The sequence below is a fragment of the Cyprinus carpio genome, chromosome B16 (genome assembly GCF_018340385.1).
Source record: "Cyprinus carpio isolate SPL01 chromosome B16, ASM1834038v1, whole genome shotgun sequence".
Taxonomy (NCBI): Eukaryota; Metazoa; Chordata; class Actinopteri; order Cypriniformes; family Cyprinidae; genus Cyprinus; species Cyprinus carpio.
This window is the reverse complement of record NC_056612.1, coordinates 27295221-27319932: the sequence shown is the minus strand read 5'-3', so window position 1 is coordinate 27319932 and position 24712 is coordinate 27295221. Positions and strand designations below refer to the sequence as shown.

Sequence of the window (24712 nt, the reverse complement as noted above, 5' to 3'; positions counted from 1 at the left end):
ATTGATTCCGGCGCAGCTCTGGATCAATAGAGGGCTTTTACACAAGTGCTTCAGACAGCATGAGATTCACAGCTAATTCAGTGCTGCTGATCCACAGAGAAACAACCCAACTGTGTTTGCTCACCGAGATCAGGTTCAGGTTGTTTTGGACCCATTCCTTGGCTTCCTCATACTCCTCCATCAGACCCATGATGTACAGCGTGTCCAGAGAATCCACGATTGAAGCGCCTCTGAGTCCGCCTGCAAACACAACACACAATACATCTTTACATTTCAAGAAATATACAGCAGTTCCCAACTGGTTCTCAATGTAAAATAGCAGATTTTACATCGACTGTCCCATTAAAGCGCTAGAGTTGTTTATCAGTCAAAAGTAAACAAAAATATCCTTACAATTAGACAATGTCTTGGGAAATGCAACATGCTAAATTACTAAAGTGCCCCTATTATGAATTTTAAAAAAAATTACCTTTCATGCAGTGTGTAACACAGCTCTAAGTGAATGGAAACATCCTGCAAAGTTTAAAATCTGAAAGTGCACCATGTATAAAGTCGTTTTAAAACGAATCCCAAGCTGTTTCATGTTGACGTCAATATGAAACATTAGCATGCTGCCCACTCACTTGTTGGTCTTTTCAGTTGATCTGATTGAAAATGCAAATTCATTCTTTGTCACTAGGTGCTGCTTTTAAAGCGGTAAAAATACAGTAGCTGTTTCCCCGGTAACACTGTACACAAAGCAGCACTGCGCTCACAAACGCTGCTTTATCAGGCATTACATGCATGATGTAATGAAAATGAGAACAATCGGAATAATCACCGCAGATTAGCGTTATGCAAAGGAGGGGTTTGGAAAAATGAATCGTTGAGCGAATCATTTGGGAGTCCTTGAGGAAGTAAGGTAAAAAAATAAATACATATTATAAGACAATGAAAGTGTTTTTTTTTTTACCTTGCATGCATGTCAACCTGATGTTGAGGACTCCCAAAACCAAAATATGAACCTTTCATTACTCATAATAGGGGCACTTTAACATGAAAAACATGACCATAAGTTGACAGACCTGTATAAACAACACCGAATTAAAAACAAAAAAGGTAATTATGACTTGTATCACAATTCTGACTTTTTTTTTCTCAAAATTGCTGACGATTCAATGATAGAAACTCACAATTGTGAGAAATAAAGTCCAAATTTTGAGATACAAACTCGTAATTGCGAGAAAAAGTAAAAACTGTTAATGGTTTAGAATAGTTTTACTATTCTATTTATATCTCACAATAAAAAAAAAATAAAAAAAAGAATTGCGAGTTTATATCATGTGAAAAGTCTGAATTGTGAGATAAGTTGCATTTACCTTTTTTATTTTATTAAGTGGTGGAAACAGGGTTCCATATGTACATATATCAATAAAATATTTCAGTTTTTATATTGTTTTATATAGCTTTTCATGCTAAAATTATTTAAGGGTGTATTTTTTCTAAGAAATGAGCTAAATTCATTTTTATGCACACAAATCTACAAGACTCATTATAATGAATGCATGCACACAGCAACAAAATCAACATGTGCTCTTAAAAGGACAGCGATCTTTCACTATCCCTTTAAAGTAAGTGTTAGATTATCTAAATATTAAAATAAGCCAAATAAAACATGGTTAACATGGTTCTGACATATCATGCACTTTTTTCAACTTTGCATTCAAGTTCCACATTGCTTCTGTTCGTGCAGCTGAGCTACAAGAACACTGCATTACAACTTTACATCTCTATTTATTCAGGTTGAGATGTTGCAGTGTTAAACTGACCCTTCATTGTGGCAGAAACTAAACAACCCATGCTCGAGCAACAAAACAACCCTTCCCTTATTCCCTCATCTCACACGACGAGCCCCACGACTCCTGAGCTTTAGCTGCTTTTCATTTGAAGTTATTAAATTCACTTCACATCCTTAATGAAAAATATTCAGAGGCTTTCATTTAATGCACTCGACCTTGAATGAGTTTACTCGAGCTTCACCCCCTTTAATGTAGAAAATGTGCACCAAAACAAGCTCTTTATTGCTTTAGGAAAGTGCAGGGAGGTAGTCGGCCCGCCGGAGCACACAAAACGCATATTATATGTACAGTAGATACACGACGCTGACAAACGTCCAATGGGAACAAATGAGGCAATATAAACGATGTGTTTCAACCTAAAGACGTACGCAGCGTGTCGTCTCCCAAAATCCCCGCCGCTGCACATTTAATGAGCATTTCAATTAGGAGCTTAAGAACTGTGAAAAAGCAATGAAAAAGCAACACCCACAGGCCACAGCCTTTCCCATGACCTCCCTAGAAATACTGCGAGAGGATCTGAAGAAACGGGTGCGAATGAGACGTAGCGTAAAGCGAGCCCAAGGCATCGTGTGCCAGTGTGATAATGTGATGCAACTGTGAGCAATGCTGCATATTACACGCTGATATCAAGTGATGCTGCACAAAAACACCGGCACAAACCAGCGTGTCCACAAAAACAGGTCTAAAAGTGTGGGAATAACTGCAAATAACAGATGAAAATACTCTGAAATGCTTCAGGCTCCTGCAGGTAAATGCAGCATTTCAGATGTTACGTCAGTTTGGATGCACAAAGGAAACATGGTGCGATAAGCACAGAAACCTCGCAGCCTGATTGTATCACGATCTTCTACTACACAGAGCATCAGTATGAGTTTGTGTGACCCACGGTGTGAAAACAGCCAGAAAACCATAGAACCGCTTGCATTACTTCTTTATAAAGTCACACACCAACTGGTGACTCAATCCAAAGTCAATTTCTGGACCCTGTTCACAACTGTGTGCGTAAATGTTTATTAAGTGTAAAATATTCAGTGTAAATAAGCAGAATTATGTGCAAAATCTATTTCATAAATCTGTTCTATAAATTAACAGATTCATTTTAAAAATTAAAAGTGAAAAGGCACTGAAAGTCAGGTAGAGAAATGTGGAAAATGACAAAATGCATTTTTAAAAAATTTACAATAATTATGTGCAAAATCCATTTTATAGCTGTTTATTTATTATTTAAGAAAAAAAGTTAAGAGTCAATAAAAATTAAAAAAATTACAAAAAATTACAAAATAGATTTAAAGGTAAATATTCAATGTAAAAAAGCAGAATTATGTGCAAAATCTTTTATATATATATATATATATATATATATATATATATATATATATATATATATATATATATATATATATATATATATATATGTTTATTAAGTGTAAAATATTCAGTGTATTTCATAAATATATATATAAATCTGTTTATAAATTAACAGATTCATTTAAAAGATTAAAAGTGCAAAGGCACTAAAAATCATGTACAGCAATGTGGAATAAAGATCAAATAAATTTAAAAATCTATATATTCGATGTAAACAAGCAGAATTAATACAAAATCAATTTTTATTTATCTTTTATAAATAAACATACTAATTTAATAAATAATAGTGCAGAGGCATTAAAAATAAGTTACAATAATGTGGAAAAATGACAATAAAATATTTTATAAGTGTGCATAGGCTTAGACATAGAAACATGCAGAAACAATGTACAATAATGTAAAAATGAAAATAAAATATATGCATATTTAGGTTCACTAAGGCAGAATTTATTTGATCAAAAATACAGTAAAAATTTTGAAATATTATTAAAATATAAAATAGCTGTGAATATCTGTTAAACTTTCAGTGAGTGCTGTGATGCGCAGCTGTATTTTCAGCATCATTACTCCAGTCTTCAGTGTCACATGATCTTCAGAAATCATGAAAATATGATGATTTGCTGCTCAAGAAACATTTCTGATTATTATCAATGTTGAAAACAGTTGTGCTGCTTCATATTTACATGGAAATCATGATACATTTGATTTTGATTTATTTTTTTAATGATTCTTTGGTGAGTAGAAACTTGAAAAGAACACTTTTGTAACATTATAAATGTCTATACTGTCATTTTTTTATCAATTTAATGATATCCTTGATTAATAAAACTATATAAATTGATAGTATTACATACTATTACTGACCCCAAACTTTTTCTTATATATATTTATTCAAATAATTTTCAGTAACTTTTTTGTTGATATTTATATTCTTATATATTTATCATAAAATAAGAATTTATGTTGCAGCTTTAAAGTTTTATTTGTTGAGTAATATGGGACTGTCACAATGTGCCACTAACTTTAGAAGTAAATTCTATAAATCAGAAGTTGTGATCGTATTTTAAGCAACCCAGGCTCATGAAAATATGTGCCTCTAATACATTTCTGCAACACTATTTTTACGTACCTTTCTGCATTTTTCGCAGGTTCAATATGTGACCTGGCATGCTTTTATCACTTGGTACAGGCACATTTTGCTGTGTTTTTATTACGCTGCTTGAACTACATATTGTGGCTGTTCAGAATTCACATATATGACAGAATTCACAACGTTCAAAAGTATTAGTTTTCAAGTCACACAGGATGCTAAAATTGTTTTGAAGTCATTAAACAATATTCTGTAAAGAACTGTGTGTAAATTAAGCTTTGAGTTTTACTGCCTCTAATGTTTCATTTCAACTGGAAACTGCAGTGATTCAGTTTTGCAGAAATGTATGCATTTCCAATGAGCCTAGGTTGTCTTTGAGGCACAGCCAGACCCCGAGCACATGATCTGCTCTTCATTCTCTCTGCACTACATCAATCTTCTTTATCAGTTCTAATCACGTCGGACATCCCAGGAGCTGTTCGTCGTTCCTCATTTCCCTTCTCTCATCGCGGTCAGGCTTGACCTCTGACCCCGGCCTAATCCCGATCCGGGCCGGCTAATGAGGTCAGCGGCAGAGATCTCCTGCAGTGATCACGGATCCTCTCATTAGTAACAGTGTGGCACACAGCCGAGTGCGATCACGTGAGACTCTGAAGACTCTGCTATGGACCGGAGACATGCATCTGTCACTTTCAGAGCCGGTCGGGGTTTAATCTGAGGCACAGACGGCGAGAGATCGAGCGAGAGTCATAGCAGGAGCGCTGACTGTCACCAGCTATCAGCTCTTCTATCTCAACGCATCTCTGTCTGAACGTGTGACTTCAGACAGGTCTGGGCCAACACAAAGTCAATCCTAACCCTTCGGTCGAAGCACGTCAAGAGTTGAGTGTTTACATGTGCTGTTTGTGTTGTGGCTTCACTTCTTCCAGTGTATCTCATCTTATCTAGTGTTGTTACTGTTAATCAAAACTACTCTAAACTACCACAAAAACTACTGTTTTTATTCATTATATATATATATATATATATATATATATATATATATATATATATATATATATATATATATATATATATACACCCACACAGACCAATTTGCTTTATAATAAAGACTTATAATAAAAAGAAAGTAATTAAAAAAGTTTAGTAATTGAGAAATGTTGCCTTGGCAAATTAGTTTGATTTGTACAAAAGAGACCATTTTAAATAAATAAATAATAGGATTATATAAATTAAAACCTAAAACTTTAAATTAAAGTAAAATACAAATAAATGAAAGTATAAAATTAAAAGTTAATATTAATAAACAGGATATTAATAAATATTAAATTAGTAAATATATGAATAAATACTATAATGGTATAAATACAATAGTGAAGTTAATCTAGTTTAGTGTATGCTGTGTTTAGAATGGTACAGTATACAATACACATATTATATAAACAACTTATTATATTATATTTAACCTGCTCTAAATGAATGAATGACCAAGAAAAAAATGTTATTTTGGGGTTATATATATTCTTTAAATCCTATAAATCTGTAAAGCTAATTTCATATGTAATTATATAATTTTTCTAATACTGTATATAATTCTTTATTTTAATTTTATTTATTCATGTTTTCCTTGACATACATCTACTAAACGGATCACAGTCACATGTGCCATCAACACGGAGCTGAAGAACGGGGAGCGCTCCTGATTTAACATCGCTCTGCTCCCTGAGCAGTATTTGTGATCTGATGATAAATTGCGTTTGAGGGCGGAGGAGAAAGAAAATGATCTTTAAAGCAGCGCGCTGCAGACCCCGGAGGCTCAATGGCAAATTCCTACTGAAAACAAGATGCATTTGAGTAAATAAATGGTCATTTTTCATTTTGTGTGAAAATAGGTCATTTTTAGGTAAATTAATTAGAGACATAAACAGAAGGGCTGTTATTCTGATGCAAGCACATTGCAATGTTATTTTAGTATCACTGATTTACTGCTACAGTTTTTGTTAATATTTTGAGTTAGACTTGATTTTTAGATGCTGTCTTTATTTTAATTTTAGCTGAAGTTTTAGCAATTTTGTTGTTTTAGTCCCTTTTATTAATTTGTTTTATTTTTATTTAAAATGTGCTTACATAGTTTTAGATTTGGTTTATTTAGTTGTAGTTATTTTATCTCAAACCTTTCTTTCCACTGGGAAACAGCACAATGGTCCAAGTGCAAGTCTCACAGGCCGCATAACATTTACATATTACGAACCAAGCAGATTTATAATATTATAGCCTAAATATTATGATATCTAAATGATTATAAATAATTCTACTCACCATAAATAAAACACCTGATGTTGTCGGGAGCTTACCTAATGTTATGAAATTCGGCTCGAAAGGAGTAACAGCACAATGAAGTTGCGATTGTAACGTTCACAAATGTAGCATACGTTGATCCAAATATGGAAAGCACTTTCGAATTGAATAATTGAGGAGTAACAGCACAATGAAGTTGCGATTGTAACGTTCACAAATGTAGCATACACTCACCCTCCACTTGTTCCAAACCTATATGAGTTTCTTTCTTCTGTTCAACACAAAAGAAGATATTTTGAAAATTTTTAATATCCGAACAGCTGATGGGCACCATTGACTTCTAGAAAAAACAAATACTGAATTAATGGCTGCTGATGACTATTTCAATCGAATTCTGCCAAAGTGCGCGCTTGTAAGTTAATTACATGAGTACATAGGTCTGCTCTGAAAATAATATATTTAAAACAAAATTAATTTACATAAACATTATAGCTTATTTTTGTTTAGTACATTTTGATATGAATGTAAAAACTAAAAGGAATTGTTAAACTGGAAGTTAATTTTTAATTGTGTTCAGCATGGTGAACCGTGGGTTGAGAACCACTGAACTAAACAAATTTTTATATTTTAGTTTATTTCATGTAATTACATTTATTTATTTATTTTTTTATGGTTTTAGTTTTAGTTTATGATAGTAACCTGCTTTGCATAGGTTCAGGCCAGGAAAACCACAATAACCAGGAAAAAAAAAAGAATCGTTGTTTTTTTTTTTTTTTTTTTTTTTTTTTTTTTTTTTTTTTTTTTTTTAATTATTCATATATTTTAATTAATAAAACTTATATTTAATTTAGTTTATAAAATGTGCTAAAATTCAATTTATAATATTAATTTAAAATACATATTTTATTATTATTTTTTTAATTTCAGTTTTAGTTCTAATAATTTTAGTACTTCAGCTCAGTACTTTAATTTCAATTGCTTATTATTTTTTAAGTTTTAAGTATTTTCTATAGTAGTTTCTATTTCTCTAGTATCTATAATTTTCTTAGTTTTACTTCAATATTTTCTTTAATTTCAGCTTTATATAAAAAATAATAAAAAATCAGTAACAAACAGCACTAAATGCTAAAAACACTAAAGGCTAAGGGAGTATTCACACCTGTCTTGTTTGGTTCGATTAAATCAAAGTCAAGTTTGTCCGCTTCCAAACGAATTCTGGTATGGTTAAATGGATGAACCAATGAATGGATGACCTTTTGTTTACAATTTTTGGTTCACTTGCAATCAAAAAAACAACAACATTGTGTTTGGTCCGGACCAAAGCAAGTGAACTAGCAGACTTTCCTGGAGTGAATACAACCTAAGTAGTGAAAGAGTGGATATACAGTATGGCCTTTTTTATTAGATTGAATACATTTACGAACAGTAAAGCACCTTAAGCACATTTATTCACACCATGCTCTACATTTTGAGCCAAATTCAAGAAACAGTTGCACCACTTGCATGCATTATTTCAATATAAAAACGTGTGCTGTATTCACTCGTTAACCTCACATGTAAAATTGCAGGATGTCTGTTGATCCTCCAGCTCCTTCATCAACATGATCTGTGACAAACACCAGCGCCTCGCCCGCCTTTCACATTACCAAACATGTGTGTTTTGAATCCGATGCTTTCTTCTCCCGCAAACACACAAACATTGATTCTGTGCTGTTACAGTAATCAAATGCTTCGTCCTATCCTTAAGAGTGTGGTTTAATGAGCCTAATGATGTCTACATCTGCCTGATAGCTGCTGTGCTACAGGACACAAACTGAGAGATCAAGAGACATCAGAGCTGTAGTCAAAATACACGCAGTGCATTAGATCCGCTGCTTAGCAATGCCATTGATTAACCCCGTCTGAGGCCTTGATAATCACACACACACTTCTGCTCAACTTCCTGCTACTAGTGCAACACAATCCCACCCACTTAAAGCTGGACAAACTTAAAGATGTGTGGAAATCCAGAAATAAAGATGTATGATGTCACACTAACATGTCAGGACTCAAGCAATAAATGTCCACTCTTAGGATAATACAGTATGTGTCAAAGTTCAGATAATGCATTTAAAAGCAACGGTTTCCAAAACCCGTGTGTGTAATATTTGACACTATAATATGCAGTAAATTGTAGTATCCATGTCAAATAGTTTCTGAAATTAATCAAAATCGAATTACACAGTTTTAACACTTTATAATAACTTTCATTAATAAATCATTAACAAACATTAAATAATGATATTTTTCATTTAATGACAGATTTATTTGTTTTTGAGCTCTTTGCAAAAAATCACGATGTGTTTGTAATATCTTAATATCTTCCTGCCTTACTGATGCATAATATAGTTTATGTGGCAATATATGTAATCAAGCAGTTGAGATTTGCTATACTGTGGATTAAGTTGAACACACTTACAGTACACATATCCAACTTTATATAAAGAGCCGGCTGATAATATAGTGATAAATTACATCAAGGATCTGATGGAGCTGCAGTTTTCCCATCTTTACTCACAGAGGGTTCAATCATTCACTCTTTAAAGGTCCTCATTTTCCCTTTTCAGCCTATATGGCCAGGTAATAGAAATTGGTCAAATAAATGCATCGAGCTCTGAAAGACTGAAAACTGCTAATCTACCGAATATGAAACGCAGACGTGTATTAAAATGGAAATGTGCACAATGGACCTCTAGATTGGTGGACACTCCAGTTAATTAGCGCTTGATGTAAAACCACCTTAAAGATTCACCTTTAATTTCACACCATGCTACGAGAGATCAGTAAAACTGTGAAAACGGCTGCAGGAACATATTTACGGCCTGAAACATAATTACATTCATTCGTCACTCCATAATTTCAAGCCGTCTGGCTAATGCCTTTATTTTTCATTTACTATTTAATTACCAAGTCCACCTTTTCTTCTTTTTTCACCCTTGTTTCAAGAAGACTTAATAAGTGTCATCAAGTTTTGAAATGGGAGTGAATAAATTGACATAATTTTCATATTTGGCAAACTATCCTTTTAATATATTGGGTAATACATTAAACCCACTTAATATTAATATTAATATTAGTATGATTTCTTGCATCAAATTACATTATATCAATATCAACATATATTTTAAATAAATTCTTGTTTTATATTAAAGATATTAAACCTACAAATACTCCAGATATCTCTTCATTTGTACCTTTCTTTAATTTAAGTATTTCAAATTAAACACTAGATGTAGTAATCCATTTTTTTTTTTTTGTGTGTGTGTGTGTGTGTGTGTGTGTGTGTGTGTGTGTGTGTGTGTGTGTGTTTCTGTGTGTTGACCTGTTAATCATGGATAAAATCGCTTGTAAAATGAATTAATAACATTACACAAATCAGTTCACTATTATTAACATTTCAAAGCTCAAGTCAACATCCTAATGTAAGCAAACATGAGCTGTTTATGAATATCTTTTTAATTTTCTTTCCATTTGAACCATTTAAGTTCATAAAGTGTTTGAGTCTTACCAGTGTATTTCTGAAACACTAGTATATTGTTATATGTTAATATTGTATAATTATCTTTTTTAAAATATATATTAGATGTAATTAAATAGATTGTTTAAATAATTATTATTTTTGCATTATATATAAATATGCATTATTTATGAAATATTTAATATGTATATTTATGATATTTTTCCATATGCTCTTACAGAAACACTTTTTTAAATTATAAGACAGGGAAATGAATCAGTTTATGTAGCTCCTGTGTAACCGGAATCATAAACATAAACAGAGGAAAAGTGATTGAACTAAAAACGTCTCTCATGGTCATCAGGGGGCTTCAGGGCTTCTGGGTAAAACTAGTCAACAGCGATTAGTGAGCGCAGTAGATAAGGCCGCCATTAATACCGGACGTCATGATGAAGACATGAGCTCATCGTCAGCGGACTGAAATAACCCACAGTCCCTCATTTTCCTGTTGACTTCTGACTTCTTCCCATCCAAGTCGTCATTGTAACAAATTCTCCAATCTCCTTTAATCCTGGTGCCCCGTCATGCATTCATGGTCAGTTTTTCATTATCTTGCTTGTAATTCCTGAGGGATTCCCTGTTGAACTGCTTCCTCATTTAATCCTGCTGTTTTTATCCACATACTAAAAGTAAATACAGCGTTTTCTTTGAATCAATGCAAGCAGATGGATAAAAGTGCAACAGACTAACTTAAAGAAACATTCTGATGGATACCAAACAAAAATTGGAGGAAAGAAAACTCAGGAAAAACATCTGAGAAACAGAAAACTTCAGTCTAAATTTGCTCTCCATTTGATCTCACCGCTGCAATTACCAAGATACCAAAGTGTGCAATCACATCTGGTTAAAATCCAGCAGCAGATTGATAAAGTCAACAGATCTTACTAATAGACCTACCAATCTCTGTGTAAAAATAACAATGATTCGGCCATCTTTCTTAACTCATACTAACCCCCCTCTATTTAAGATCTCAATATTATGATTTTGGATAAAAATCTAAATGGGTAGAATACAACAATTTGGACATGGAGCCACACTGAGATCCCCATATCTCTGGGATTAAACCACACTGAGCCTTAAAAATGAAGATTACAAAAGAAAAGTTTGTTGAGAACCAAAATCTGAAAGGACATCAAAATATCTTTAATACGTTTTGAGTTGCATGCATGCAAACTTTAGGAAAAAAAAAAAATAGAAAAGTGTTTTTTTCCTATTTTTAAATGGTCACTTAATGCAACAAAGATTGCTAAAGTCAACAAATGTACTAATGGACCTATCTCTGTGTAAAAATAACACTGCCACCTCTCTATAGTCATTTTTCCCACCTGCAAAAATTGTCATTGTGACCCCCCTCTACAAAACAGTGCATTACTCTGTAAATATTCATCCGTGACAGGCTTCCATCACTATGTATGTTTGTCTTTCTTCAGAAAAAGATGAACAATATCAAACATTTTAGGCAGGGAAGTTTCTGAAATTTGGTCAGTTTGACCTGGAATGGCCCTAAAGCTAGTCTATTGAGGCAAAAATGTAAACATTCATCAGCATATACTCATGCCCTCAATCATATATTCATACTGTTTGGACCTCAGCGGCCTGTGGCTCCAATGCTGACGTAACACCTGTACAGTCACCCGCTCTCAGGCACATCTGCCTCCTGACATCCATTTACATGTAATCAGGGGCCGGTACCACAGGGGCCCCGCTCAGCGCACACAATCACAGCTGCTGCTGGGATCCACCTGTCTACTCCGATATAGATCATGAGCTCCGAACCCCAGCTCACGACCTCGACTACCTGCTAACGGATGTCAGTCAACTCGAGGAAGAAACAGTCAAACTCAATTGCGTTCTTCTGCAAAACTACAGCATCTGTGGGTTCCTTGCTATAATGCATACCTTAGTCGTAAGTCAATTTGGATAAAAGCACCTGCCAAATGCATAAAAGTACATTTACTTTAAGTGTAAAGTCTGTGAGATGTTATAAAAACTCTCTGCGAACGCATCTATGGCTGCTAAATAAGTATGTATATGTACAGTATGGCAGACGGCCAAACCATATACACTGAACAGATGGAGAACCTGACCTAAAAACAGCCATGCTATCTGTATATATGTAAGATGGAAAATGTGCGTACATAAAGATGGCAAATCATCTATCTATCTATCTATCTATCTATCTATCTATCTATCTATCTATCTATCTATCTATCTATCTATCTATCTATCTATCTATCTATCTATCCAACATTTGATCCACTCATCCATCCATCCATCCATCCATCATCTATCCATCCATTCATCCACTCATGTATCCATCATCTATCTATACCCATCTATCCATCCATCCAACAGCCCATCTATATATCAAACACCCACCCATCCGTCTATCCATCCACCCATCCACCCCTCCCTTCATTTATTCATCCACCCATCCATCCCTCCCTTCATTTATTCATCCACCCATCCCACCATAAATTTATTTATCCACCCACCTATCCAATGGTCCATCCATCAATCCATCCATCCATCCAACCACCCACCAATTGATCCATCCATCATCTATCCACCCACCCATCTATGTCAAACACCCACCCACCCATCCTTCTATCTATATAGCCATCCACCTATCTATATATCCTCCACCCATCCATCCCTCCCTCCCTATTTATTCATCCATCCATCCTTTGATTCTTTGATATAGTGACACACAATTACATACACATTGTAGAGCTTCATCTCCACCCAACTATCCAACCATCCATCCATCCCTCCATATTTATCCATCCATCCATCCATCCATCCAACCACCCACCAATCGATCCATCCATCCATCCATTATCTATCCATCTATTCATCCACCTATGCATTCATTTATCCATCCATCATCTATCTACCCATCTATCTATCCAACATCCATTCATCAACCCATCTATCTATCCATCCATCCATCCCTCCCTATTTATTCATCCACCCATCCATCCCATCATCCATTCAAACACCCACCCACCGACCCATACATCATCTATTTATCCACCCAGCTATCCATCCATCCACCCCTCCCTATTCATCCATCCATCCAACCATCTCATCATTCATTCATCCACCCACCCACCCATCCTCTATTTATCCACCCAACTATCCATCCATCCATCCATTATATATCCATCTATTCACCCACCCATGCATTCATTTATCATCCATCCATCATCTATCTATCTACCCATCTATCCATCCAACATCCATTTATCAACCCATCTACCCATCCATCCATTCATCATCCATTTATCCACCCATCCATATACAGTATATACACATCTTGTTTTTCTTTGAAATTAATTTTAAATTCAACTTCTTACATTCAAATTGCACTTCTGCATCCTGTTTGGTTCCTCAATTCAAATTTAGTAAAGGAAGTGATTCTGACTCCATGCTGACTTGCAGAGATCAGTCCTCCCACAGCATTCAGATCTTTTCTGGCTCTTTCCACCACGCTCAGCAGAACACAGGGTTTTGTGAGACATGATGGGGGAGTTTACGCAGAGCTTGCTATAAAATGCCTTCAATAAAGCACTTTTTTTTTTTTGGTAAAGAGCTGGACTGCAGACAGGTTTTTAGGGTTATGGGAGTCTGAAATACACAAGCAATGATGTGCTGACGTATTAATGTTTCCAAATCAGTCCTCACCAAATGAGCTACGTCCCACGTATGCATCTGTCATCGGAAAACTTTTTGTCTCAGCTTCATTGACTTTCTTTAACCAGTCCCTTTGAGCCTTGATGGTTTAAAGCTAAAGTCCTTCCTGACAGGGAAGGAAACTCATTAATAATGTTTTATAGCTCTATTGACATCTCCTGAAATGTCCTATGTCTATTGTCAATAATGCATCGGGTCAAATCATGGGTCAAACTAATCAATAACTTATATTCCACTCGATGCCCATTGGCCTATTGATGTTGGTCTTTGGCCCCAAGCTAAAGAAAAAAAATGCTGCACAGACTGTTGTGCAAAAGTCTGCTGTCAAGGTGCAAAACATACTCAATCCAAAAACAACAAAAAAATCATTAAAAAGTCTCAAGTGGTCTATATACTTCACAGATACACACGAGTAAAGGTCACTCGACCACAGTCCACATAATATGCTCAATTCAGGACGGAGCCACACTCTGAGATCTGAGATGTCATTTCTGTTATGCAACACATTTTGAACTGAGTAACTGCAAAAAAATGCTTCAATTATGTACACAATGGCAATAAAATTACCAGGATGCAACTTAAAAGTATAGAAATAGAGTGAACATTAGTTATTGCATATATTAGAAAATTAACTTGTAGATTTCTAATGTTTATAATCTAAATCTGTTTATAATTCAGTAATTCAGACTTTTTTAATGCACTTATGAGTTTATCTCACAATTCAGAATTTTTTCCCTTGTAATTCTGTTTTTAAGATTGTGAGATCTAAACTAAGAATTGCAAGATATGAACTTGCAATTGTGAGAAAAAAAGTTGTGAGAAAGTCGCAGTTAGCTTTTTCGTTTATTTTTTTTTTCCTTGGAAAAAACAGGCTTCCATAATAAACACTATAATAACATATAATAAATAATACTAGAATAATAGTGCATTCAGAAAGAGAGTGTGTTAAAAGCAGTGACCTGTTGCTCTCTAACTGAGTCTCCAGGGACAAGAGGAGAACCGGAGGAGGTTTGAGGAAATGAGATGTGATTAAAGGACACAAGTGTGAAAAGAATGGCGAGCACATGCTTGGAAAAGAGTGCTGTCAGAAGCCACTGGTGGCTCAAACGCAGTCAATCCCATTAGCGCCTACAGAACATCTACAGTTACAGGAAACAGGCGTGAGATTGCAGCGGGCTGTTCCTGTGCCGGTAAAGTGGTGTTCCTGTCAAACCAGCATGTCTGCTGTGATGTCTGCTGTGTTTTAATGTACAGCATACAGTACGTTATTGAGCTACATCTTATAGTTGTGAACATAAGGAGCTGCATCCAGCTTTAATCTGTCATTGTGGGTTATCTGTGACTGAATGTGACTAGTTAACAATGCATTAAGACAACTAACCTAGTTTTTCTACAAAACTAGAGCAGATGCAATGCAATGAGCTCCCAACACAAGATAAAGGGCAAAACATACATTTTCTAAAAAGAAACAAGACTTTACAGAACAATTAATATAGTCTCATGTAGACTTTTTATCTGTATACAATCTGCTCAGTGTATTTGGCAACATGAAATTGCATTTGTGACACATTCACTTCAGGCTCGGAACATGCATTATAAAAGTAAAAAGTGTCAGTTTTGATATCATATTAACTAAGGCAACTCAATTATGTGGAGAAAGATGGAAAATCTCTAAAACTCTTAACTAAGCTGACTTTTTAATAAACATGACATTACACATTCCATCTTCTTTAGCTGAAATCAATTTATAAATAACTCCAATCTGAAATTATCATGTCGGTTGTGATTTTTTTTGTTATTTTATTTTTTCTTAGAAGCGAGAAAAACAAATCATTTTATGTATGCATGAACTAATTCTGTTTTTAACTGAATGCAAATACATTTAAGAATGCAAGCAGATGAGAAGATTATTAGTCAGTAACTTAAAACTGCATGTTATATGCATGACTTTTATGTTTTTTTTTTTGTTTTTTTTTGCCTTTTTGGGGCTTGACAGCACAAATCACCATCTGCCTTCTTTGGAAAATTGAAGCTGCCTAAAGCAACCTCTCAACTCTCTTAGTGTTTCATGGAAGAAAATAACAGTGTCAACGAGGACTATTCATTTATCTTTATCTGTAGGGCCAAGAACAACACACTTAGAAAAAGACCATTTGACATGTAAAAGTCAAATATTTTTTTATTTGTTAATGTCCCGCTTACAATCTTTCCCTCTGCTGCAGTTCTCAAATCTCATTCATGGCCATTTTCATATCACATGCATGAATTAATGGCATTTTAACTGAATGCACACACATTTAAGAGGGGCTTCAGATGGAAAGATTATCAGTGAATAATTTAAAATTGCACGTCGTAATGTCACATGCATGCCTATCATTATACTTTTATGGACTTTTTTTTTTTTTTTTGACCTTTCTGGTGCTTGAAAGCATAAATCACCATCCACTTTCCTTGGAAAACAGAAGCTGACGAAAATAACCTCTAAACTCTCTTTGTGTTTCATGAAAGTTTTTAGTCCTACATTTAACATGTACGCATTTGAAATGCATGAAACATTTCCACCCATTTGGATCAAACAGTTTTAACATGAACTAATAAACTGTTATGCATATTTATAAGCATACATAAATAAAACCGGTAAGACTTCTGCAATCCAAAAACCATAGCATAGCGTATTATTTATATTTTAGTATTTACAAATAATAAACTATGCTATGGTTTTTTGATTTTATTTAGATAATCATATTTTCAAAGTGCATTTATTCATTTGCATAAATTTGAAAAAGTATGAACTTAGTTAAAATATGGCTCTATTCTCTATGAAACAAGCAGTATTCAATTAGTTAAAATGTTTAAACAAATCAGATTTATTGATGATAAATATATAAACCTGGTTATTGTGTATTTTAAAACACATTAAGTTTATTAGTACTATTACAGAAATCTGATCCGTTTCAGTTATAAATGACGGACAAATATGCATCACATTAAAAACTGTATACAATTTTATTTGCAATTGAAATCTGAGTGTGTAGAGCTTTGTCTAAATATGTAGTTGTTTCTCTGGTGGATTACACTCAGATCGAGCTGAAACATCTCGTATGGCTCTGTGTTTAATTGTGAGAGCCAGCTCTGTTTATTTTCTGGAGTTCATTCCCGCCGCTCCTCTCATCCGGTCGCCAGAAGAGGCCGAGATGTTGGAGGTTATTTGAAGGTCAGCTTTGATTGTTAGTTTGTCTCAGTTTTGGTGAAAAGCAAGAGAAGGAAAACTAACGTTTCCATGGACACATGATAAATAGTGTTGGGCTTCATTAAAAATCCCACAATGCTCCTCTGCGTTGGCGCCTCCAGACCAGACACAGGGGGTGCAGGGGCGGATTTGGAGATGGTCCAGGGTCAGAGTCTTGTACATTCCAACCGGCATGTAGCACATTTGTTCTTTCTGTCTGGAAGCAGTGGGCCGCGCAGCCATTTGCTCCATTTATAAGCCTGAACAGACGCAGCATTCCCATTCCAAACTATTGTTTCTCACTGGGCTAGAAACAGGGATTGGCTCACAAATAACAAAGTATTTTAGTAACAGTTTAGTCTAGGGACCAATTCTCACTGTTAACTAGTTTCTTATAAGCATGCATGTTTCTTGCATATTGGCTGTTTTTATTACTTATAAAACACATACTTATGCCTTATTTTGCATGACTTGTTTACTTTTACTCAAGTAAAATTTAAAAGGAGTACTTAATACTTTTACTTTATTAGGCTATCTCTTTTTCAAGTACTTGATTGTGTATTCCGTCCACCACTGGTGATGAACAACTTTTACAAAAGCAAAGATTTAGGATGGTTTCCTAGGCGAGGAGCTCAGCCGCCTCTAGCTATTTTCTCGATCCCCCCTTCGTTTTCTAACAAGAGCGCTTTAAATGCATCTGAATCAGCAGTATGCAAATCCAAACTCACAGCCAGAGAAACGTCTGAACAAACTGAATTACATTAGCACATTTAGTGCCCCTTGACAGCGTCTGGAGCACATGGGCTTTGACAGCCCTGTCATTGATTAGGTGTTACAAACAAGTTTGTTAGGAGTGCATGGATTTAACTGAGAGCGCATCTGCAGGTTTGTCCTGTGACGCCTCACCGATAGATTACAGGTCCAATGCAATCAATGTACTTGATCACAGAAGTGGAGACAAACATTAAGCTGCTCCTCTGACATAATGATTTTCAAGAGCTGTTTATTAAGGTGGCATCGATATTGCTATTGCTCATATTCAGGGTCACAGATGTGATCAAAGCTCAACACTCAGTGCTACAAGAGTATCACAGAGACTCGCATGCAAAACAGTAAGCAACCACAAAGCAAAGACTCGCAACACCCTAGCAACCACATATCAATGTCCTGGCAACCACATAAACAATACCCTAGCAACCACATAGCAATGCCCTGGCAACCACATAAACAATATCTTAGCAACCACATAGCAACGCCCTGGAAACCACATAAACAACACCCTAGCAACCACATAGCAATGCCCTGGAAACTATATAAACATCACTCTAGCAACCACATAGCAACACCCTGGAAACCACATAGCAATACCCAGTCAACCACATAAAAAACACCCTATTGATCACATAACAACACCTTGGAAACCATCCGTAACACCCTAGCAACCACATAGAAACACCCTGGAAACCACATAAACAACACCCTAGCAACCACATAGCAACGCCCTGGAAACCACATAAACAACACCCTAGCAACCACACAGCAACGCCCTGGAAACCACATTAACAACATCCTAGCAACCACATAGCATCACCCTGGAAACCACATAAACAACATCCTAGCAACCACATAGCATCACCCTGGAAACCACATAAACAACATCCTAGCAACCACATAAACAACACCCTAGCAACCACATAGCAACACTGTGGAAACTATATAAACATCACTCTAGCAACCACATAGCAACGCCCTTGCAACTACATAACACTCTTGTAATTAGATAGCAACACCCTGGAAACCAACCACAATACCATAGCAACCACAAAGCAACACCCTGGCAACCACATTAACAACAACCTTGTTATCACATAGCAGTGCCCTGGAATCCACTAAGAAAACCCTAGTAATCACATAGCAGTGCCCTGGCAACCACCCACAACATCCTAGCAACCACATAGCAACAACGTGACAACCACATAAACAACACCTTAACAACCACATAACAACACCCTAGTAATCACATAGCAATGCCCTGGCAACCACCCACAACATCCTAGCAACCATATAGCAACAACGTGACAACCACATAAACAACACCTTAACAAACAAATAGCAACACCCTAGTAACCATATACCAATGCCCTGGCAACGTCCCACAACACTCTAGCAACCACATAGCAACAACGTGACAAACGCATAAAACAACACACTAGCAACCATATACCAAATCCCCCGGCAACATCCCACAACAACATAGCAATGCCCTAATGACTACTCGCAAAACCCTAGCAACAACATACTGTAGCAACATGCTAAGAACCCGCTAACAACCACCAAGGTTATAACTCTTCATGTTACTGTAATTGCGGGTTTAAAGGTTTGCTGCAACAAAAAATAAAATTAGTTGTTATTTATGCAAAATTCTGTATTAAATTCAAAGTTTCAGTTTTTATCTAATGTTTTTTTTATTTGTATCTTTATTACGGTTTCTTCAGAACATGTAAAAATCTAGTTATTTTACTTCATCTTTTGAATGTTTTATGTACAAATAAACAGAGTTTGAATTCATCAATAATTTATTACCACAAATGTTGGTGGGCTTAAATTTGAATTTGTTGTGTTTTGTGTATTTTGTTGCAAAGGCTCCATTTAAACTTTAAATGCTGGATTCTGGTTTGAGGCCCCATTTATGTCTATTTGCATACTGAAAAGGGATTGTTTTTTCTTTTATTGCATCTATTTAACATCTACAGCTACCAGAAAAGTAGCAGAACCGAAGCCTAAGACATGATTCTTTTGTTGCAAGCACCGCACTCTCCTTCAGGAAATGCAGATCTAGTTTTAATGATGTAAAACCTGTGCTAAAATCACTTTTATGATGAATCACGGAGACCTGCGTGATTTATCTTCAAACGTCTCTCTACAAGTCCTGCGTGTGACGTCCTGGAGCGCTGCTCTCCTGGTTCCTCGTCTCTCTCTCTATTACAGCAGTGTTAGTGTATCTCGTGACCCCGCTGACCTCTGATTCTGCCTGTAATGAACAGTATTGGCCTGCAGCCTCGAGCAGCAGCAGCGCAGGAACAGACCACAAGAGTCGCTAAATAAGAGTGAGAGAGAGTAATGCGTAATAGATGGAAACCAACTGATAGCGCAAATAAAGGAGAGGCGGGAGGCATGAGCGGAAATGAAAAGGCCAACAATATACAGGAAGTGAAGAAGAAAATCAACAGGATGGGAAAAAAGGCTGAATAAATGCAATACGGGAAAATACGGGAGAAACATGAGAACTATACAGTCTATCATATGTGGTTGCTAGTCTTTTACAGGTTGCCAGGATGTTTGCTACACATGTTTTTAGACTGTCTTTATGCTGTCTTATATGGCTGCTAGTGTTTTGTGTTGTTTACTGGCTGCCAGGGGTTTGCAATGCATTTTAGGTTCTGTTTTTTAGTCTGTCATATGTGTTTGTCCTTTAGTCTGTTTTAAAGGTTGCCAGGTGTGTTGCTAGCTAGAGTTTTACTTTGTTTGTCTTTAGTCTGTTTAGAAGTTTTTAGTGTCATATATGGTTGTTAGTGTTTTTGTTTTGGTTGCCAGGGTGTTGCTATGAGTTATATATGATACAACCCCAATTAATTAAAAAAAAGAAAAAGTTAATTTTGTTTGTGTGTGTAATATGTTGTGTGTGTGTGTGTGTGTGTGTGTTTATATTAAACATATAAACTAACAAAACTAACAAAAATGAGCCATGCTATAACTTCATATCCAGCTTGATTTATTAGTTTTAATATTCTCCTCTAAACTATTCTAGTTCTCTCTGGCCCACTTTTTGGAAAAGTGTTTATGCTTATTTTGCATGACTTCAAAATAGGGCCAGAATAAGCTTCAAATCAAAACTACCTGCACTACATTTAACTCTTTGGATCCTTAAGGAGCCAGAAATGTTTCTTCAATGGCATCACTGTGAAAACTCCTTTTTGGAATGTTTATTTTTAAGAGTGAATGGTACTTGAACTACTTTGAATTATGAGTTGCTTGGCAAGCTAGAGTTGCAAAAGAGCTTTGAACTACTTTGAATTACACACACACTGGCACTCAACACACACACACACACACACACACACATACACACACAGACACACGGCACAGACAGTCGATATCTCCCCACTGTGCTTCAATATTCCAGAATCTCCTCTCTGAATGCCCACTGAGCAACACACCCGCAAGAAGCAGCGCGTCACGCAGCACAAACCATCCAAATAACAGAGAGCAATCAAGACAACGTGAACCCATACACATGCATGCAATGAACTGATTTTATTTATTTTTTCAAAATGACGGATGTATTAAATTTGGGCATAATTAAAATCACAAAGTATGCCTGTGAAACACAACACGCCTTCCCTCAGGGAAAACTAGTCCTGTCCGAACAGACCCAGAAGCTAAAGAACAAAATCAAACGATCTACATCTCGCATGGGATGGAGGCATTCTGATCATTAATCAAATCAATGAATTAGCTTTCATCGCATCATGCCGGAGCCGTTCATGGCCATTGTTGCGGTGTCGCTGAGTGATGGTGAGCAGACGCCTGCTACAAAACTTCCTGACAGTCACATTCATCCAGCAGCTTCATCAGAGACCCCGACAGGCCTTTGATGCCTTCGACATGCATTATTTATTGGATCACATGTCAAAAAGGAAAGTGAACTCTCTGCATCAATTAAATGCCATTATTTAGACCTGTAATGACATCCTGACAGATTCCTTCATGTATGGCGGCCCTACAGATGTTTGGTGAATTGTGCAGACACTATTTTATGAGTTTCCCCCTCAGGTACACTTATTCCAAAAGCATAATTAAAACAATCATAATTTAGTTTTTAACGACTGTCCAACTCCTTCATATACTGTAAGTGGTCCATTTTTGCTGCTGCAGTTCATATGTGAAGTCTCTTCTGCTCAACGAGGCTGCATTTATTTGATCCAAAATACAGTGTAAAACAGTAAAAGTTTTTGTTTTTTGTTTTTTTTACTATTTCAATTTTAAGTAACTGTTTTCTATGTGAATATATTGTAAAGTGTAATTTATTCCTGTGGGTCAAAGCTGAATTTTCAACATCATTACTCCAGTCTTAAGTGTCACTTGATCCTTCAGAAATCATTCTAATGATGATTTTATCTGAAATAGAAATCATTAGTAACATAGATAAATTTTGATAATTTTTAAAAATACATTTTTGGTTTCACAAAGAGCCATTCAGTCAAAGGTTCTTTAAAGAACCATCTCTTTCTTACATTTTTATAATCTGAAGAGCCTTCTTTCACAACAAAGAAGCTTTTGTGAAACAAAAAAGATGTTAAAAGTTCTTTATGGAACCATTTAGACACAAAGGCACCTTTATTTTTAAGAGTGTATTTAATGTTTCCAAGGTGTTCTAAGTGAATTAAGTAAAAAATCACTAAAATTACACTCAAAAAGTAACTAAATGAATCTCATTCAGTAAACGACTGTCATCTGTGCATGATTAATATATGTTGCTTTTATCATCAGCCACCTGTAATCTTAAGTATAAGCCTTAATAATACCACTAGTCAGCATAACTAATAATGTTTTGTTTTGTTTTTTTGCTCCCATGTTAATAACACCTGTGAAAACAGAAGAACGCCACATTTTATATGAGAAATATGTGTGTGTGGATCTGTTCTGAATTATTCATTTCCTGTTTTCCACTCTATTTTCTAGTTTGCTTCACAATAATGAAAAAGAAACATCCCTAGCGTACGGCTTCAGAACAGGTACTGAATATGAAAGGAGGCAAAGAAAAAAGACAAGCATTAAAGGGAATATGAGATACTGTATGAAACACGAAGGTACAGTAACATCCCAGTGACTTTCAGTATATCAGCGTGATTTCTACAAGTCAGCTAAATGCAGATGCAATCTTCCCGTGTGTCTATTTACTCACGGGACTGAGCGGAAGGACACGGCGTTCAATTTCATCCTCGGCTTCACAGGGACACGTAAAGATCAAGGATCTTGTAATAGGCGGGAAAACCTGTACGCGGCAACAAACGCACAAACCCGGTGGCTTATCGGATTAGCTGCTTCATAAAGTAGGGCATCTCTTTTCCAAGCTCGAGGAAATCTGTCACAAAATGACTAATTCAAAGCATCGGACCATCTGATTTTAAATTCAGTCCTGCGAGACGAGACAGAAATGCTTTTGGTTTCCAAGAAAACGACTTAATGCTAGCTGAAGAAGGCAACTAAGCTCAGAGAGTTGTATGTGGAATCATAACCTCACTCACCAAACATATTCCCGATGTGTCCGTTCCTGGTCAGAGGTCGAAGTTCATTCTGTCCCCAAGCGTAACGTTTGTAGTTGTCCCAGGCAAACTTCATCATCTGCAAACATGAAACAAACAGGTTCAGATCTGTGAAATCACCTCTAATAATACGGTTAGTGTGCAGATACTCGCATTAAACATGATATTAGGATGCGATTATATCCAAAGCCATCAAGCGCAGATGTTCGCAGATCAAAAACGAAGATGAATCAGAAAAATAAGGGCTTTTATGCATTAGACGATGATACCTCTGGCCAAGCGAAGCATGGATTAAATATGAGGATGTTATGAATGACACAACAAAGAATTGAATCATGTTTCATGAGCTCTATTTATTTCTGCTGAAAGCAACACGCTGTCATAATTAGCTGTGTGGTAAGGCGGGCAGGCCTGCAGGATCACATTCATCAAATAAATACAGAAATTCATGAACAAGACAGAAGAAGACGTCAAAGAAATGGACTGTTCGCTACATGCATTAATCAAGAAAATAAATTCATAAACACATAATCATTGTTTTCTCGTCAGCATTAACCATTGCACATTTAAACGAGTTGCTTTGTTCTGTAAGTGTGTTGTCTTGTGTTAAACAGTATTCTTATCAAAACTTGACTTAATTACATTGTTAATTAGAACCAATTAAGACATTTTAACTGCTTTATTTATTGTTTGCATAAATGATGCATTGATCAAAAATGACAGTAAAAACATTATTCTTATGAAAAAAGTTTTCTATTTTAAATAAATGTTGTTCTTTCAAATGTTCTATTCAAAAGGATAATTCTTAAAAAATCCGGAAAAAAAAAATCTACAAAAATATTCACATAAAAAAAAAAAAATGTTTTAACCATTTTCAATATTGATAATAATCAGAAATGTTCCTTGAGCAGTAAATCAGCATATTAGTAATGATTATTTTCCTGAAGATCATGTGACACTGAAGACTGGAGTAATGATGCTGAAAATACAGCGGCGCATCACAGAAATAAATTACATTTTACAATATATTCACATAGAAAACTGTTTATATTAAATTGTAATAGTATTTCACTTTTTTCATCTTTTATGGTATTTTTGATCAAATAAATGCAGTCTTGGTGAGCAGAGAAGATTTATAAAAAAAATCTAATATAGTTTTACTTCACATTTTCTGTTTTCAAATATCTTGGCACAAATATTGTACAAAAAAAAAATCAATAAAAATAGAATTGCATGTCTGCATTCACTGCATTAACTACACAGCTCTCTTAAATACTTGATTCTGATTATAAAGATATATGTTTTCACTCA

The 24712-nt window shown here is 35.4% G+C and overlaps 1 protein-coding gene across 3 annotated transcripts in view; it reads right to left on the bottom strand.

Annotated features, from left to right (window-relative positions):
* LOC109060144 (mannosyl-oligosaccharide 1,2-alpha-mannosidase IC-like) overlaps positions 1 to 24712 on the bottom strand; it is a 191385-nt gene that overhangs the window by 72560 nt on the left and 94113 nt on the right. For all 3 annotated transcript variants that reach the window (XM_042741782.1, XM_042741780.1, XM_042741781.1), the window contains exons 2-3: positions 23384 to 23480; positions 125 to 240 (exon numbers count right to left, since the gene is read on the bottom strand). In XM_042741782.1, the coding sequence (XP_042597716.1) occupies positions 125 to 240; positions 23384 to 23480 (213 nt within the window). The remainder of the gene's footprint in view (positions 1 to 124; positions 241 to 23383; positions 23481 to 24712) is intronic.